Source organism: Giraffa tippelskirchi, chromosome 11 (assembly GCF_054371585.1).
Source record: "Giraffa tippelskirchi isolate mGirTip1 chromosome 11, T2T-mGirTip1v1.2.pri, whole genome shotgun sequence".
NCBI classification, from domain to species: Eukaryota; Metazoa; Chordata; class Mammalia; order Artiodactyla; family Giraffidae; genus Giraffa; species Giraffa tippelskirchi.
This window is the reverse complement of record NC_137285.1, coordinates 121,516,956-121,534,255: the sequence shown is the minus strand read 5'-3', so window position 1 is coordinate 121,534,255 and position 17,300 is coordinate 121,516,956. Positions and strand designations below refer to the sequence as shown.

General features: G+C 37.5%; 1 protein-coding gene and 1 long non-coding RNA gene across 2 annotated transcripts in view; one reads left to right on the top strand and one right to left on the bottom strand.

The window, feature by feature from the left end:
• LOC145525717 (uncharacterized) overlaps positions 1-17,300 on the top strand; it is a 141,327-nt gene that overhangs the window by 10,049 nt on the left and 113,978 nt on the right. The gene's annotated exons all lie outside the window — the stretch shown is intronic.
• LOC145525663 (olfactory receptor 51G2-like) lies at positions 5,848-13,876 on the bottom strand. Its single transcript, XM_081539192.1, has one exon. It carries the CDS (start codon positions 10,322-10,324, stop codon positions 9,365-9,367), a length of 960 nt encoding a protein of 319 aa, XP_081395318.1. The 5' UTR covers positions 10,325-13,876; the 3' UTR covers positions 5,848-9,364.

Sequence of the window (17,300 nt, the reverse complement as noted above, 5' to 3'; positions counted from 1 at the left end):
ACTTTATGATCTCTAGCTCCACCATCATACATATGGAAATTTTTCACATTCCTGAATTTATTCATTAAAACAACTCATTTATTCATCAGATCAACTCTTTTATATGTACTAGGACATGACTGGAAATGTAATAAAGCAGACAGGGTCCTTCATATTAGGAATACTTGGTGTAGTGGTTAAAATCAACAATAAGCAAATAAGGAAACATAATATTTCAGGAAATAGAAAGTTCTTTTCCAACATGAATTTGCTGTCTAGAAAACTTAGAATTTTTACCTTGAGTTTGATAGCAGTTAATTTCTTTAACACTGAAGTTTTTAAAAAATCTATTCTTTGCTATACCATGTGTCCTATAAATATGAATTTTTGTGTTTCCTTAATTCTAGTAATTATTACCCACTTTTAAAGTATTTTCTCCTCTCATTTATCATTTGCCTTCTTCTTATTCAAAAAAATACATATATGTATTTTTGGCCATTCTTGTTCACTCCTCCAACAATTCAGATTTTTCCATTTTCTGATGATTATTAACTAGTAATTTCATAATTACTTTATAATCTGTTACCTGACAGTTTTGGGGGGTGTGTGTTTGAAAGTAAAATTGTATAATTTTATGTGCAGTTTCATAAATAGTGACTAGATCAATTCTATTAATTGTTTTTTTCTTCCCAAATACTCTTTAAAATTCTATCAGAATTAAGTTTCCTATTGCCGCCATAGTAAGTTATCACAGATTTAGTGGCTTGGTGGTGGTAGTGGTTTAGTCGTTAAGTTGTGTCCAACTCTTGTGACCCCATGGAATGTAGCCTGCCAGGCTCCTCTGTCCATGGGATTCTCCAGGCAAGAATCCTGGAGTGGGTTGCCATTTCCTGAGAAAGTAATTGGCTGGGCAGTTGGTTAGTTTCAGCCTCTCTAAGATGTCTGGACAACTCGCAAATATCCGAGACTTGACCCTTGGAACTATGTACAATGTGGTCTTGTCCACAAACCCACTCAGAGGTGCTTGTTTCTGAGATGATCCTGAATATCAAGTTCATCCAGATCCATTATTTTGAGGATTGCAGGCACTCCTAGCTGGGTTCTCTACTCAGACTCTCTAAGGCTGCTGTCAGTGTGTCTGCTGGGCTGCATTTTCATCTACAGACTCTACTTTTCTTCCTCCCTTCCTCCTTTGCTTTCCTCATTTCTTTTATTTCTTTCGCCAACTTTAAAATTTCCTTTCATATTCCAGACATAATGATACATGGTGGTCTGTTCCATCACACCTCTGAGAGACCCTCCCTGACTAACCTTCAAGGCTAATTAAAACCGTTACAATTTACATCCTTTATAGAATTGACTTTTATATGTAACTCATCAGTATTTGATATTTATTTCTCTACTTTCTATTTCCAAAGACATAAGAAGCTATCCCTGAAGCAGTTTTCCCCCTACAGCTCTATATAGGAATAGAGTAAGTATTCAGTATATATACTGTTTCCCTGCTGAGAGCTGAAGAGTTGCTACCATGACTATGAATTTTTATGCCCTTTTGGACATGAAAGTTTAAACCATGTCCATCCTTTCTCAGAATATCTTCTGCTGTGCTAAGAGAAAATATGGCATGATTTATATACTTAATACATTTAAAAAATTTCCTAAAGTGTTGTTAAATTTCACTCAAATCTTCAAAAATCTTTATAAATAAATGGCATTAAAATTCATTAATCCAAATTTCCCAAAGTATGAAAAATAACAAATGACCAAATGGAGACTCTTTACATCATAGGTCATTAGGAAAATACAAATGTAAATCACAGTGAGATACTACTTCATACCCATTAGAATGCCTATAATCATGAAGACAGAAAAGTATTAGTAAGTATGGAAAAAACTGAAATACTCGTTGCTGCTATGGATATAGAAGAGTGAAGCCAACTTGGAAAAATATGTTGACAGTTTTTTAAAATATTAAACAGAGTGACCACATAGTTCACAATTCCACCACTAGGTATCTAACCAAGAGAAATTAAAAGATACGAGAATGGCATGGAAGCATGTAAATTATCATATGTGAAACGAATCGCCAGTCCAGGTTCGATGCATGATACAGGGTGCTCGGGGCTGGTGCACCAGGATGACCCGGAGGGATGGGATGGGGAGGGAGGTGGAAGGAGGATTCTGGAAGCGGAAAACATGTACACCCATGATGGATTCATGTCAATGTATGGCAAAACAAATACAATATTGTAAGGTTAAAAAATAGAAAATAAACTAATTAAAAAAAAAAAGATACGTTCACGTAGACTTGTGTGTTAATTTTACTAGGAGTATTATTCATAATAGTCCCAATAGGGAAGTGACCAAGTGTCCATCAACTGGTGAATGGATAAATAAGATATGGTCTACCCCCAAAATTAAATGCTTCTAGTTGATATAAAAAAGAACAAAGTATTAACATATGTTATAACATGGATGAACCTCAAATACATTACAGTAGGTAAAAGAAGCTAGAGACCAAAGACCAGCTATTATATGCTTTTATTTATATGAAATACCCAGTAAGGATAATACATAGAGTCAGAAAGTAGTTAAGTGGTTACCTAGGTTTAAGGACGAGAATGGAAAGTTCCTGCTAATGGACAAGTGGGTCATTTTGGGGATGACGGAAATATCTTAAAATTAGTGTGGTAATAGTTGAATAAGTCTTTCAATAAGGTAAAATGCATCCAAATGTACAATTAAAATGGATGTATTTTGTGGCATATGTATCTCAATGTTGTTGTCCAGTAGTGTCTGACCCCATGAGGGTCGCCAGGCTCCTCTGTCCTCCACTGTCTCTTGGAGTTTTCTCAGATTTATGTCCATTGAGTCAGTGATGCTATATAAGCATCTCATCCTCTGATGCCCACTTCTCCTTTTGCCTTTAGTTTTTCCCAGCATCAGAGTCTTCCCCAATGAGTCAGCTCTTTGCATCAGATGGCCAAAGTATTATAGCTTCAGCTTCAACATCAGTCCTTCCAATGGATATTCAGAATTGATTTCCTTTTTTGGAGTTACTGATTTGATTTCCTTGCTATCCAAGGAACTCTCAAGAGTATTCTCCAACACCACAGTCTGAAAGCATCAGTTCTTTGTTGCTCAACCTTCTTTATGGTCCAACTCTCACATCCCTACATGACTACTGGAAAAACCATAGTTTTGCCTCTACTGACTTTTGTATGAAAGTGATGTCTCTGCTTTTAATATGCTGTCTGGGTTTGTCATAGCTTTCCTTCCAAGGAGCAAGTGTCTTTCAATATAATAGCTATAGTCACTGTCCACAGTGATTTTGGAGCCCCCCAAAATAAAATCTGTACAACTTCCACTTTTTCCCCTTCTATTTGCCATGAAGTGATGGGATCAGATGCCATGATCTTTATCATGTCCATCCTTGCATGAAATTTTCATTTGATAGTCCCAGTTTTCTTGAGGAGATCTCTAGTCTTTCCCATTCTATTATTTTCCTCTGTTTATTTGCATTGTTCACTTAAGAAGGCCTTCTAAGAAGGCCTCTCTTCTGTCTATTCTCTGGAACTCTGCATTCATTTGGGTATATGTTTCTCTTTCTATGCTGCTTTTCACTTCTCTTTTCTCAACTATTTGTAAAGCCTCCTGAAAACAACCACTTTGCCTTCTTGCATTTCTTTGCAATCCCATGGACTGTAGCCCGCCTGGGAAATCCCATGGACAGAGGAACCTGGCAGGCTACAGTCCATGGGATTGCAAAGAGCCAGACACAGCTGAGAGACTGAGAACACACACACACACACACACACACACACACAGCTTAATAAACTCAAACAGAACAGCAGTTTTTAAAGTGTTATAGGTGTCATCTGGGGCTTCCCTGGTGGCTCAGATAGTGAAGAATCTGCTTGAAATGCAAGAGACCCAGGTTCAATCCTTGAGTTGGGAAGATTCCCTGGAGAGGGGAATGACTACCCACTCCAGTATTCTTGCCTGGACAGTGAGGCCTGGTGGGCTGCTGTTCATGGGGTAACAAAGAGTCAAGCCGGGCAACAACACTTTTACTTTCAGATGTCATCTAAGTCAGAGAAGAGTAATAACCATTCTTGCATAAATACCTCACTTAGAAAGGGAACAGAATAATTTCCATTGGTTTACCTAGTGATAAAGGGGTACTGATTTGATAATTGCAAAATTTTAGGGGTTCCTTCTTGCTAACAAGCACAAGATGGCAGTGTTCCCTCATGTATGGATCTCAAATGACACATAATGGCAAAGTTTTTCCTTCTAGTTTTTTTGAGATATAGTTGACATACATGCCTGCCTGCTCAGCCGTGTCCAACTCTTTGCAACCTCATGGACTGTAGCCTGCCAGTCTCCTCTGTCCATGACATTTCTCAGGCAAGAATACTGGAGTGGGTTGCCATTCCCTTCTCCAGGGAATCTTCCCGACCCAGGGATTGAGCCCGCATCTTCTGTGTCTCCTGCATTGGCAGCAGGTATTCTCTAGGACTGGCATAATCTCTAGGACCTGCCCAGTTCTATGTCTATTTTTTAGTTCTGTAGTCCTCTTATTTTATTGTATAGTCTTAGTATTCATAGTTCTTTTATTCCACCAAGTATTGATTCAGTTGGAACCCTCCTGTCTCCCATTGTGTATCTAAACTCAGCAGCCAGAAGTAGAGTCAGGATTTCCTTTAATTTGTCCACTTTGGTCTCTGTTAGGCTTTCTTCTGTTCCTGTGGAAAATCCTGCTGTCTCATCCTGAATACCATTGCCTGAACTTAAATCTGGGTTTTACTACATAAGAATCCTGTGATTTGAACATTTACTTACCTTTTCAATTTTATAGCTCCCTCATAACATTGAAAACTTGATTTGTGAATCTGTGCTTTTAATTTTCTTCAATTATACATTTACCATTTGAATGTTTAAAAAATATTCCAGTTTCTTCCTGAATATTTAAATCTTACTTTCTGTTTTTTTCAGTATGTTTATTCATAATTATTTTAAAGCTAATCTAAAAATTTTATTTTTGGATCCTCTATGTTTACTCTTGTATTATTATTATTTTTAATAATAATCTTATAACACATATACTTGTTTCTTTTTCTGCTTGGTTATGCTATGGCCAAATATTTTGTGTAAAAATAAACTAGAAATAATTTAAGCCTAGGATAATGTCACATAATATTATACAAGTTTGCAGGATATGTATACACTTCTGGTAGATGGTTATTGGCACTGATAATCTCATATCTCTTTAATAAAATCAGAATTTGAGGTTATTTTCACCTATGTTAGTCCCTCTAAAAACTTATCTATTTGTGATTCACCCGTATATCTAGGGAAGATCCCATATGGTCTGGGTATTCTCTAGGACCTGGGTAATCTCTAGCAGCTGTCCAGTACTAATATCTATTTTAGTTCTGTAGTCCCTTTATTTTATTGTATAGTTCTTTTTTTCCACCAAGGAGTCTTTTAGCTGGAACCCTCCAACCTCCCATTGTGTATCTAAACTCAGCAGCCATCAGAGGTAGAATCAGAGTTTCCTTGGATTTGTCCACTTATGCCTCCCTTAGGCTATCTATGTTCTTGTGGAAATCCCTGCTGTCTCATCCTGAACAACATCCCTCCCTTAGGCTCACAGCTCCCTACTCCTTAATATACCGTTAGTGTCTGTGATTGCTTCAGGCTTCCAGAGAGCCAATAAAACCAGGAAAAATGAAGAGCTTCTTTTATCACAGATGTATAAGCTGGAAACATTCTATACTCCTCAGAAAACACTATTTCCAACTTGAGTACTTTATCTATGAGCAAGAAAGCAAAGTAGTGAAAGTTAATCAAGTGACAGAGAAACACAAGTGGCCTACAGATAGGTGTAAGTCCATTATGGGGGAGGAGGGCAGATCTGGGAGGAAAAATCACTCTCAATTTCTCAATGGAAAGAAGGGAAGAAACTGTGGGTCAAAAGTAAAAGATTGGCTTTGGGTAGTTGAAGATAGAGAATTTGAATGAAGTGAAAAAATAGTGAATTTTGCAGGGAAAAAATATATCATGTGATACAATAATATGAGATGAAATGTGTTTTGTTATTTTAAATACTTTGGAAGAGAGTATTTGAATAGAGTGGTGAGGAAAGAAACTGGGTTATACAAATCAAAAGAAGGAAAGAAGGTCTGCAGTTTAGTGAACAGGAGTGGCAATGAGGTCAGAAGTAGTACAATGTGTCAGAGGCAATCTAGGGGATTTGAGAATGAGAGCACAAAGATGGACAGGAAAGGGAGCAAGGGAAAAATCACATGTATAATCTACCTTTCTTTTTCCATACACAGGGAAGAAGGATCTTATAAGTACTGAAATGGCTTCCCTTTCATTCAGAGATCAGTAGATCATTTAACATATTTTAACACAGAAATGGACTGACTTGTTTATGTCTTTAAGAATTCACTGCTCTAAGGAGAATTGGTTTAGGGGGAATGACACAAAAGTGGAAAGAATTAGATGAGGTAAGTGGCTAATAAAATAGTTTAGAAGAGAAATCATGACAGTGGTAAACAGCAGAAGTGAGTAAGTTAAAATATTTTGGACATCGAAACAAGAAGACATGTTAGTGGATTTGAATAACAAAGGACAATGCATGTTGAACTCATATAAATATTTAGTGGTTTAAATATAATAAATACACAAATCATTTTAAGATTCTAAAAGTTCTCTTAGATATTAGCACCTGAATATGATTCATTAATAAAACTTAAGGAATTAAATAATAGTGTCTGTTTTTCTTAAGCTATGAAAAGATTTGTGTTAATAAGAGAGATCTCTACTCATGAAATTAAAAGACACTTGCTCCTTGGAAGAAAAGTGATGACCAAACTAGACAGCATATTAAAAAGCAGAGACATTACTTTGCCAACAAAGGTCCATCTAGTCAAAGTTGTGTTTTTTCCAGTAGTCATGTATGGATGTGAGAGTTGGACTATAAAGGAAGCTGAGTGCCAAAGAGTTGGTACTTTTGAACTGTGGTGTTGGAGAAGACTCTTGAGAGTCCCTTGGATGGCAAGGAGATCCAACCAGTCCATCCTAAAGAAGATCAATCCTGAGTATTCATTGGAAGGACTGATGCTAAAGCTGAAACTCCAATACTTTGGCCACCTGATACAAAGAATTGACTCTTTGGAAAAGACCCTGATGCTGGGAAAGATTGAAGGCAGGAGGAGAAGGGGATGACAGAGGATGAGATGGTTGGATGGCATCACTGACTCAATGGACATGAGTTTGAGTAGGCTCCCGGAGTTGGTGATGGACAGGGAAGCCTGACGTGCTGCAGTCCATGAGGTTACAAAGAGTGGGACATGACTGAGTGACTGAACAGACCTGAACTGAACTACTCATGAAAGAGTCAATGAATCATGTGGAAAATATCCCAGATGATTAAATTTCAGAGGATTTGGTAATAGACCTAAGATGCTATATGGCTGTTGTGACAGACAGCCTGGCAGTAAACATATAGACTAGTTAAGTACTAATGTATTTAAATGTCTGAGGGAACCGATTTTTTTGTTTATTCTAACATCATTGTGGCATTAGGAATAGCCCATGATGTCAGGCATATGACTGAATCTTCAAACACTGACGAAGCCAGTCACATAACTGCAGCAACCATGTAGATGAGTTAGCCACTGTTCTGGGAAATCACCATCCACATGAGCAGAACCCTAAAACTGATATTAATTAAAGCTATTGTTGTACTTATGGGGTATTGGGCAAACCATTTGAGTCTCTAAACCTCCATTTACTTAATCTATAACATTTCTTTCTGTTGACATCACTGAGATACTTTATGGTACAAATAGATTATTAAAATGTAAAAATTCAAAATGAAGGGGGACTGTGGCAAGCATTTTTATAAATTATTTGTCTATACAATATTGTGGGACAAGGCTTGTTATCTTTTTCAATGAAATACATTAAAACAATGAGCAGAGGAGCAAAACAAAAATATCAAGAGAAAGGCACTATGTTATTGCAATTATAGTGGGCCACTGGATTGCAGTCTGTGGGTGAGTTAATTTCATTCTAATATCTAGGGATGATGAGACTGTGATGGTTGATATTTTTCTTATAGCTGTCAGAGATGGACAAAGGCCATGTCCACAGACGGCAACATCAGGAAACTTGTGAGTTCCAATGACAATAAAAGGGATCGATCAATAAACTGACATAACTCTCATATCAATTTTTATCAGTGGAACAAATGATAGAAAGTCACTTAAATAAAACTCTTGCTTCATTGAAGGGTATTACTGTTAGTCTTTGCAACCCCTTGGACTGTAGCTCTGTCCATGGAATTCTCCAGGCAAGAATACTGGAATATTTTTTTTTCATGAGTAAGAGGATATTTACCTATTAGATCATTGATGAGGTCCTAAAAGTGGCAAAAAACACTTCAGGATAAAGTGCCCATAACAACATTTACCATATTACCACTACTATGAATACTTTTGATTTTAAAATGTTTGATCAAAGCTTAATTTATTAAAATTATATGTTATGAGCCTTCTGAAGGAACAATCTTGTTTTTATTCTTATTATTCAAAAAAATGGGTTTCTAACTCTGCCCAAACATGTTTGCTGTTTAAAAGCTGAATATTGAAACCATCTTTGAAATTAATATTGAGAAATAGAGGGAAACAGCAAAATCCTGAAATGCCCTAAAAGGGAAACTAAGAAGTACTCCTATGCTTGATTTTCACATATCTAGAATTACATTTATTACCTTATGAATACTTCATTCTTGCCAGTCTTCCTCAAAAATATAACCCAGGCATTCATTTATCCTTTAATTCAATAAATACAAGCCAAACACCTAATAAATAGAAAGTGCTATGTTAAAGAAAGGGGATGTAATTGTCAACGATAAATAAAGAATTCATTTCCTCATGAAGATTATATTTAATGGAGATTTTCCAAAATACTTCTAATGTCACTGAATTCCAAATATACCTATAACCCTATTTGCCCCAAATTCTCCTAAACGCTCAGGAAAAGCTTTTTTTATGTCCTTTTTCTAAAAAATACATTTGTAAAGTTTGCAAGTAATTCTTTAGAGTCCCTCTTCCATTTAGAATGGCAGTTCTCCCCTTGAGCCTTAAATTTTATGAACTTTTCTTCTAAAACAGAGGCTGAACTTTGTTTAATGAAAAATAAGTCACTGATGTGGTTATTTCTTCCCATGACTGAGAACTTTCTGTGGAAGATGTTGTGTGTCTCATCCCTGTATTCTTCTCTTCATTATGGGACTTACTTTATGTTCAGTGGCTCATTAGAAAACTATGATGGAGTCTTGCATGCTTTTTCTCTCTCTACCAGAGACTTAACAATCCTGAGTATCTCTGATGCCGGTTCCATCTGAGTGGAAGAGGTGCAGCATCTTCAGTCGAATCTGCTTGGTCTTAATGGTATAAACCACTGGGTTGAGCACTGGAGGTGTGAGAAAGTGCAGATAAGAGAGCAGCACATGGCTGGAAGGGGAAGCTCGTCTGCCAAATCTGTGGATCATGGACAGGCCAATCATAGGTGTGTAGAAGAGCAGCACAGCACAGATGTGGGAGGCACAAGTGTTGAGGGCTTTGAGGCGCTCAGCCTTAGATGCAGTGGACAGCACTGTCTGGAGAATGAGCCCATAGGACAGGACAATGAGCACAGAGTCCACCCCCAGTGTGGACAGCACCACAAAGAGACCGTAGACACTGTTGATGTGGGTGTCAGCACAGGCCAGCTTCATGACGTCTGGGTGCAGGCAGTAGGAGTGGGACAGCAGGCGAGTCCTGCAGTAAGGCAGCTTCTTCAGCATGATGGGGGCCGGGATGTGGAGACTGATGCTGCGTACCACGATGGCCAGGCCTAGCCTGGCAATCCTGGGACTCGTGAGGATGGTGCCATAGTGCAGGGGCTTGCTGATGGCCACAAAACGGTCAAAGGCCATGGCCAGCAGCACAGAGGACTCCATGATTGAGAAGGTGTGGATGAAGAAGAGCTGGGCCAGGCACACATCCAGGGCCACCTCCCTGACTCCCAGCATGTAGATGGAGAGCATGGTGGGCAGGGTGGAGGCAGACAGGCCCAGGTCAGTCACAGCCAGCATGGACAGGAAGTAGTACATGGGCTGGTGCAGGGAGGGCTCTGACCTCACCACCCACAGGATCAGGCTGTTTCCTGCCAGAGCAGCCACATACATGGCACACAGAGGAATGGAGAGCCACGTGTGCACAGCCTCAAGGCCTGGCAGGCCTGTGAGGAAGAAGGAGGTGCCAGTGTGGTTGGAGTCTGCCATGGTGACCTGAGGGGTGAAACTCCAAACAAAAGTATAATCATACGCCCTAGAATTAAAAGATTACTGGGTCAGAACCTGTTCTATAAATTAATACATTGAAAAGACTCCCCAAAATAATTCTCTGATAACCACAGCCTTTTAATTTTTCCAAGTATTCCCCCTAGTTCATAGATCAGGAACCCTTAAAAAAAAAAAGTTAGTTTGAATTATTAGAAGAAATCTTGCATATGTAGTAAGATTGGCTCTGGAATCATACAACAAAATTTAACCCTAAATCAGACTTTGAATCATGGTTCTTGAAAGGGAGTGAGACCATATTGGTTCTAACTCTATATTATACATGCTGGGAAATTAAATCCAGGTTCCAGTGTAGTCAGTGTGTCTGATCTAAAAGCAGAGTTCAGTTTTCCTCACTCCTTGTCAGGATCTCCTTCACATACTTTTCAGTAAGTACTTCTTTAGTAAGGTGAACATGAGAATTTTGCAGAGAGATACATACTAAAACATAGTTCCCTTTTACACATTAACACACCCATGTGAGCACACAAATGAATCCTTTCTACATGCAATCTAAAATGCCAAGTTATGGACATTTATCTAAATACGATTCATTGTCTAATGTCTATGATTCACTGTCTTATATGCATATGTATAACATATAAATATGTTATATGTATGTATGTTATATGTATGTATGTATATATACATATGTATGTATATGTATGTGTGTGTGTTGTATGTTATATGTATAACATATAAATAGGACATATGCATATACATATGCATATGTATAACATATAAAAAGCTTTTCCTGAGAGTTTAGGAGAATTTGGGGCAAATAGGGTTATAGGTATATTTGGAATTCAGTGAATCATATAAATATGATTCCTAACTCATTGAATATTGAACAGACATTTTAAAGATCATCAGTAACTATTCAGCATTATATTTATGAGATTATAGAAACTAGAAAAAGACATTTGTTTGCCAAGGAATCAGGATTTAGCCCCACTTAAAAAGTAATTTCTGGAGGAGTACAAAAATCTGAGAGTAGATGTTTTATTTTCTCTGTGTTCTCTCCCTTGAATTTTGGCCACTGTGTCACTCCATGCCATCTCAACCACCTTCCGATACTTTGCCCATTATGAGTTCTATTTTTGAGAATACAGTGAAAGAGAACTCAATTTGAAAGTTTTTTCACTTTCCTTTCTAATTGTAAACAAAGGGAGATTACTGCAGTTTTCCAGAAATAGAAAACATTAAAGAATCACAATGAAAAGGGTGATTTGATTTTGAGGAATCTTACTTAATCTTATACTCAGAGACTTTTTTTCAGATGGTATTGATATTTTTTCTTTATCACATTTCATTTTATATGGCAGGGGAAATGCAATCCAGTATTAATTACTCTGTCTTTGAAAAGGAGGTCTGCATATTTGTGAATTCTTTCACTTTTTCTTTTGCAGGTAAAAATATATAGTTCATTACCTTTTTATTTCATTTAAAGTACTTTACAGAACATTTTCATATATACCATTTTAAAGCAATTCAAACTTCAGAATGTAGCAAATCAGTTTTTCCAGACAAAGCAACTTAATCGTGAAGAACTCAAATACTTACCTTTCCTAAGTTTACATAGATAATAAAAGGAGGGAGGCTTTCCTCATGGCTCCAGTACTCTTGCCTGGAAAATCCCATGGACAGAGGAGCCTGGTAGGCTGCAGTCCATGGGGTCGCTAAGAGTCAGACATGACTGAGTGACTTCACTTTCTCTTTTCTCTTTCATGCACTGGAGAAGGAAATGGCAACCCACTCCAGTGTTCTTGCCTGGAAAATCCCAGGGACGGCGGAGCCTGGTGGGCTGCCGTCTATGGGGTCGCACAGAGTCGGACACGACTGAAGTGACTTAGCAGCAGGGGTAAAGAGTCCATCTGCCAATGCAGGGAACACGGGTTTGATTCCTGGTTCAGGAAGTTCCCACATGCTACAGAGCAACTAAGTCTGTGTGCCACAACTACTGAGCCTGTACTCTAGAGACCAGGAGTCAGAATTACTGAGCCCACATACTGCAGCTACTGAAGCCAGCCTGCTCCAGAGCCCGTGCTCTGCAACAAGAGAAGTTGCTGTGGTGAGAAGCCTGCACACTGCAACTGGAGAGCAGCCCCAGTTTGCTGCAACTAGAGGAAGCCCACGCAGCGACAAAGGCCCAACACAGCCATAAAGAAATGAACAGAATTATTTTAAAAATAAATAAGTGAAAGGAGGATCCAGGACTAGAAGTGATTCTCTCTGACTCAGTGCTTTTTACTCTGAATATTGTTGCTTGGAAGACAAATACCAGTCAAACAGACTTGAGGTACTCACAAACCTTGTCTTTAAATCAAAGTAAACTAAAAGCTCTCATGATTTCCTGTTTTTTTAAAGTTCCTTCATAATGGCCCCTTCAGGTTTGTCTATTGTAATCTACTTTCTTATCACCAGATGAGATGCCTGCATTTTCAGTCAGTAATTAAACTGTCTGAGGCGATGTTCAAGATTCAGGAAGTAGAATGATGAAAAAAATAATAAGATCTCAATAAAAAGAGATGCATAAGTCAATATTATTTCAAATATATGAAGAAAATAAAACAACGTGGAAAGAGAAGGGGGTGTTATTTTAGACTGCCAGTTTAGGTCGAAGTTCTCTGAGGAGGGGGGCAATTGAAGAAAGCAGAAGGACAAAAAGGAACAAGAAAAGTTGGAGATTTTTGTGTATGTGATTGAGTGGTTGGATTTTTGTTGTTGTTGTTCAGTCGCTCAGTCATGTCCTACTCTTTGTGGCCCCATGGATTGCAGCATGCCATAGGACATGTCTGTATAGGACATTGTTTCCTGTCCTATATAGATGTATCAAGGAATACCTTATGTTACTAGCACACAGGTTAACTAGGAGGTAGGTATCTATGATAGATGTAATTGCAACAGAAATAAGAGAATTAGGCGAACTTTCTAGAACCAATACCAACACTTAAGAAAACTGTATTCCATTTGCTGGGGCTTCAGGGGTCAGGGTGGTATTCTCTTCTGTGCTGAATATATAGCAAGTGGCTCTGAAAGTGTGGACCCTGGGCTAGTGGTATCAGCAGCATGAGAAATTGTAATAAGTGCAAATTATTAGATCCCACCCAAGCCTACTGAATGATGGTTTCTCAGGAAAAAGCCCAGAATTAAGGTGCTTTAACCAATTCTCCAGGTAATTCTGATGCAAACCAAAGTCTGAGAGTCACTGTGGTACATTCTCAGTAATAGTATTGCTTAGTAAACAGATGAGTGTGGTGCTCTTGAAGTCCCACTAAAACAAAAAGTGGGGGAGAATCAAAAGTCATGAGTTAAGAGAAAAGGAACATTCTTAGACAAAGAAACCTGGCACCTAGTGCTAAACTCTGAGATGGGATCAACAGACAGTCACAAACACAGAGTGTTTTAGTAGGATGTACCAAATGAGTTTACCATAGATCATTAAAGATTAAAGAAACATGTAGAGATTATAATAAATAAAGATACTATTTAAAAAAAAAATTTTCAGGACTTCCCTGATGGCTCACTGGGTAAACAATCTGTTTGAAAAGTATCAAATTATTAATAAGATAGTCTGTCCACTAAATTCTGCTGCTGTAGGAAGTTGGACATGCTTTTATCCTTTTTACATACAGATTTATGAAATTTCTAGTCAATTACTGAATTCTCATCCTATCTTCACCCTGCACGGTTTCTTCAAAGTTAGAGAAGAATCTTTAACATTGCTTTAACAGATTGAAAGACCCTTTGCTTCACTCATAGATTTTACATGTATAGGTAAAAGTACAATGAATGCCCCTAAAATAAGCAGATTCAGGGTTCCTGGCATTATTTTACTTACTTAGTCTTTGAGAAAATGGAGCTCTGAAAAAAGACATTGAGATCCTCATATATGTATTTTTTGTGTTTTGTACTAAACTGACTGCCTAGAAGAGGGAAAGTTTTGTTTGTTTGTGTGTGTATTCATGTGTATGTGATGATTTTTCTTGTTTTAATTTTTTTTTTTTTTAAATACTTGCTGAGTGAAAGGATTTCATTGTAAGAAGCAGAATAATATGGTTGAAAAATCTGGGTACCTGCCTCTGGTTCAGGCTCCAGCAATAAAAGACTAAATAAATAAACAAACAAGACAACTTGGACAAAACTTGGACTTAAACAAGAGCTGTTTCCACAAGAGTTAAGGATGCACTGTGAGCTTCTTCCTCATAGGAATTCCTCCTTTTGTTTTGTCCACAGATTTCCAACTAGGAGAAAGCCTGTGGCATCAAGGTACAAAGTGGGAAGCCACACTGGGTTTTCTAACACCAATATTTATTTTCTTCTGCAGACACATTAAAGTGAAAGTCTTGCTCTGTCATGTCTGACTCTTTGCGGCCCCATGGACTATACAGTTCATAGAATTCTCCAGGCCAGAATACTGGAGTGGGTAGCCTTTCCCTTCTCCAGGGAATTTTCCCATCCTGGGGACTGGGTCTCCCGCATCGCAGGCAGATTCTTTACCAACTGAGCCACAGGGAATGACCATAGAATCCTTAGGCACATTAGGATTCAGATCAACAGCAATGAGACAGAATATTCTGCCATGATAGTAATAGGAAATAATAAGAGAATAGGCTTCATGTTCATAAAGGATTCTCCTCTCACACTGCATACACACACTCACATATACTATGCTAATTTCATTTCTCCCATCATCTAAAGAATGGAAATGGGTAAACTGTACTAATTCTCATAGTGTGTCAATCTGATAGTTTTACTTGAAGATAAACTAAGACAGTGGATGGAAGAGTTCCTAGTATTCCATAAAGCATTTAGAAAGTAAATAATAACTGTGAATATTTGTCCATCCTTTAATTTAGAAAATTTACTTACCATACTCAAAATCCAAGGAACTTTTTCAACGCTGATTCTTCAGAGATTTAGACAAAATTGCAATTAATCTTGACCACCTTAGGCTTATCAATTCACATCTTTTTGTTCACTTCCATCTTGCAAGGAGAAACAGACCATCTTTTCAAACTGTCTTCACAAACCAGCAATCCCCATACCATTCTGTTCCTTAAACTTTTCCTCACTTTAGCTTGTCTCCCTTAAGGAGCATAGAATCCATCTGCCTAAAAATTCAGGTACACACATATCAGGCTGTATTTAAGACAGTGGGGGCTTTCGAAAATAAGTTGCCAGCTCCTACTTGCCCATTTAATTAGTTCTATCTGTTATGACAATACTTTTGAGAAATTCTTTAGAAAACCTATCCAGTAGCTGCTAGATAGTATCTGAAGATGAAGAGCCCCATTTTCTTCCTCTGAATCTTCAATATAATATCCTTTTTCAGGGTCATAATTCAAAACATATTAACAAGTCCTTAAACTAGCACTAATAAGGAAACTTGGCAAATTAGTTTTACTCCTTCTTTCCACTCCAAACCCCACAGATTGTTTACTTACCCAGAAGGAGATAAGATCTGAGAACATTTCCCACCCTTCTCCTGGGTACATTCCTGAATTTTCTCCCTTGATGAAGACTCTGGGCTTTGGAGAAGCAACTGCCTTTAACCATGTCACTGCCAAACAAGTTTTGCAATGGGCCAAAGACTCTGTTGTGATTGGAAGTTCTTTGGACCTGCCAAGGCTGAATTTTTCAGTTACTGAGTCCCTGTATATTCCAGTTAAAAAGCAATTGGTCTTTTTGAGAGTACAAGCTTCAACATCAGAAAGGCCTGAGTTGAAAAAAGTCTTCACTGGTAATTGTCTAAGATGTGCAGGCTCTTTTGGGCCTCATTTCTCATGTCCCTAAAATATAACATTACTACCATTGGGAAGTAACGGATATATGATTAACATCAATGGCCCTGGGGTTAAACTGTCTAGGATTGAATCTCAACTCTGTTGCTTAATAGCTCAGAATATTGGGGTATGTTATTTAATCTCTCATTGACTCAGTTTCTTTATCCATGAAATTGAAATAGTGAAAGAGCTAATTCACCATAGTTTTGAGGATTAAACCAGGTACTCCATTAAAAAATTTAAAACAATGCTTGTTGTTATTAAAATATTTGAATAATTATCTGTTATTTTAATATTATTATTTTATAATACTATAGTGAGTTTTTAATATAATAATATATACAAATCACTAGTAAGTTATTTTAAAAGCACATATTAAACATTAAATAAATTCTATGATAATGATGGTCATACAAATGCAGCAAAGAAACTTTCTATTGTTGCCACAGAAATTGTAAAGTTCAGTAAAATGAAAGACTTTCCAACTTCGGGAACATGTCTCTATAGTTAAATAGAAATTAGAAATTTAGCCACAGCATTAAAAATCAAGACAATTAATGCTACTATGAAATAATGTTTTGTAAAGTTCTTTGTTTCACAGTATAGGCAAAATAAAATGAAAGCTTAATTTTTGTAGACACACTTACTTGTCAAATTCCTGAGTATGAATGCAGAAAAATAGAGAGGCTCGAAAAATTTTCCACTTCAATTTCCACCTTCATGTTATATGTCATAAAGAAATAATGGATATTAAACATATTCCAACTAATAAATAAATAATTCTAACTCTGGGCAAGATATGTAAAATATACCAAACCTTGAAAAACAAGCAGGAAGATTTTTGATTTCTTGTGATAAAGGAAACAAGATGTGAAATTCATATCCATCTGGGCTTTCTGCCTGACTGTATTTTACAAGCTCAGACAGGGAAATTGAAAGCAAATTTAGAGCAGTTCTCTTCCTAATGGAGGAAAGTATTAGCCTGTGAGTGACAGACTTATTTGACCTAATGTTACCTAGTGTTACCAAATCCAAGCTCCCTCTGCTTACCACATACGAAAGTGAAAGTTGCTCAGTCTTGTCCAACTCTTTGGGACCCCATGGACTATGCAATCAGTCCATGGAATTCTCTG

Coding starts and splice junctions, on each gene's coding strand:
- LOC145525663 (XM_081539192.1), bottom strand. CDS start 10,324: ATGGCAGACTCCAACCACACTGGCACCTCCTTCTTCCTCACAGGCCTG.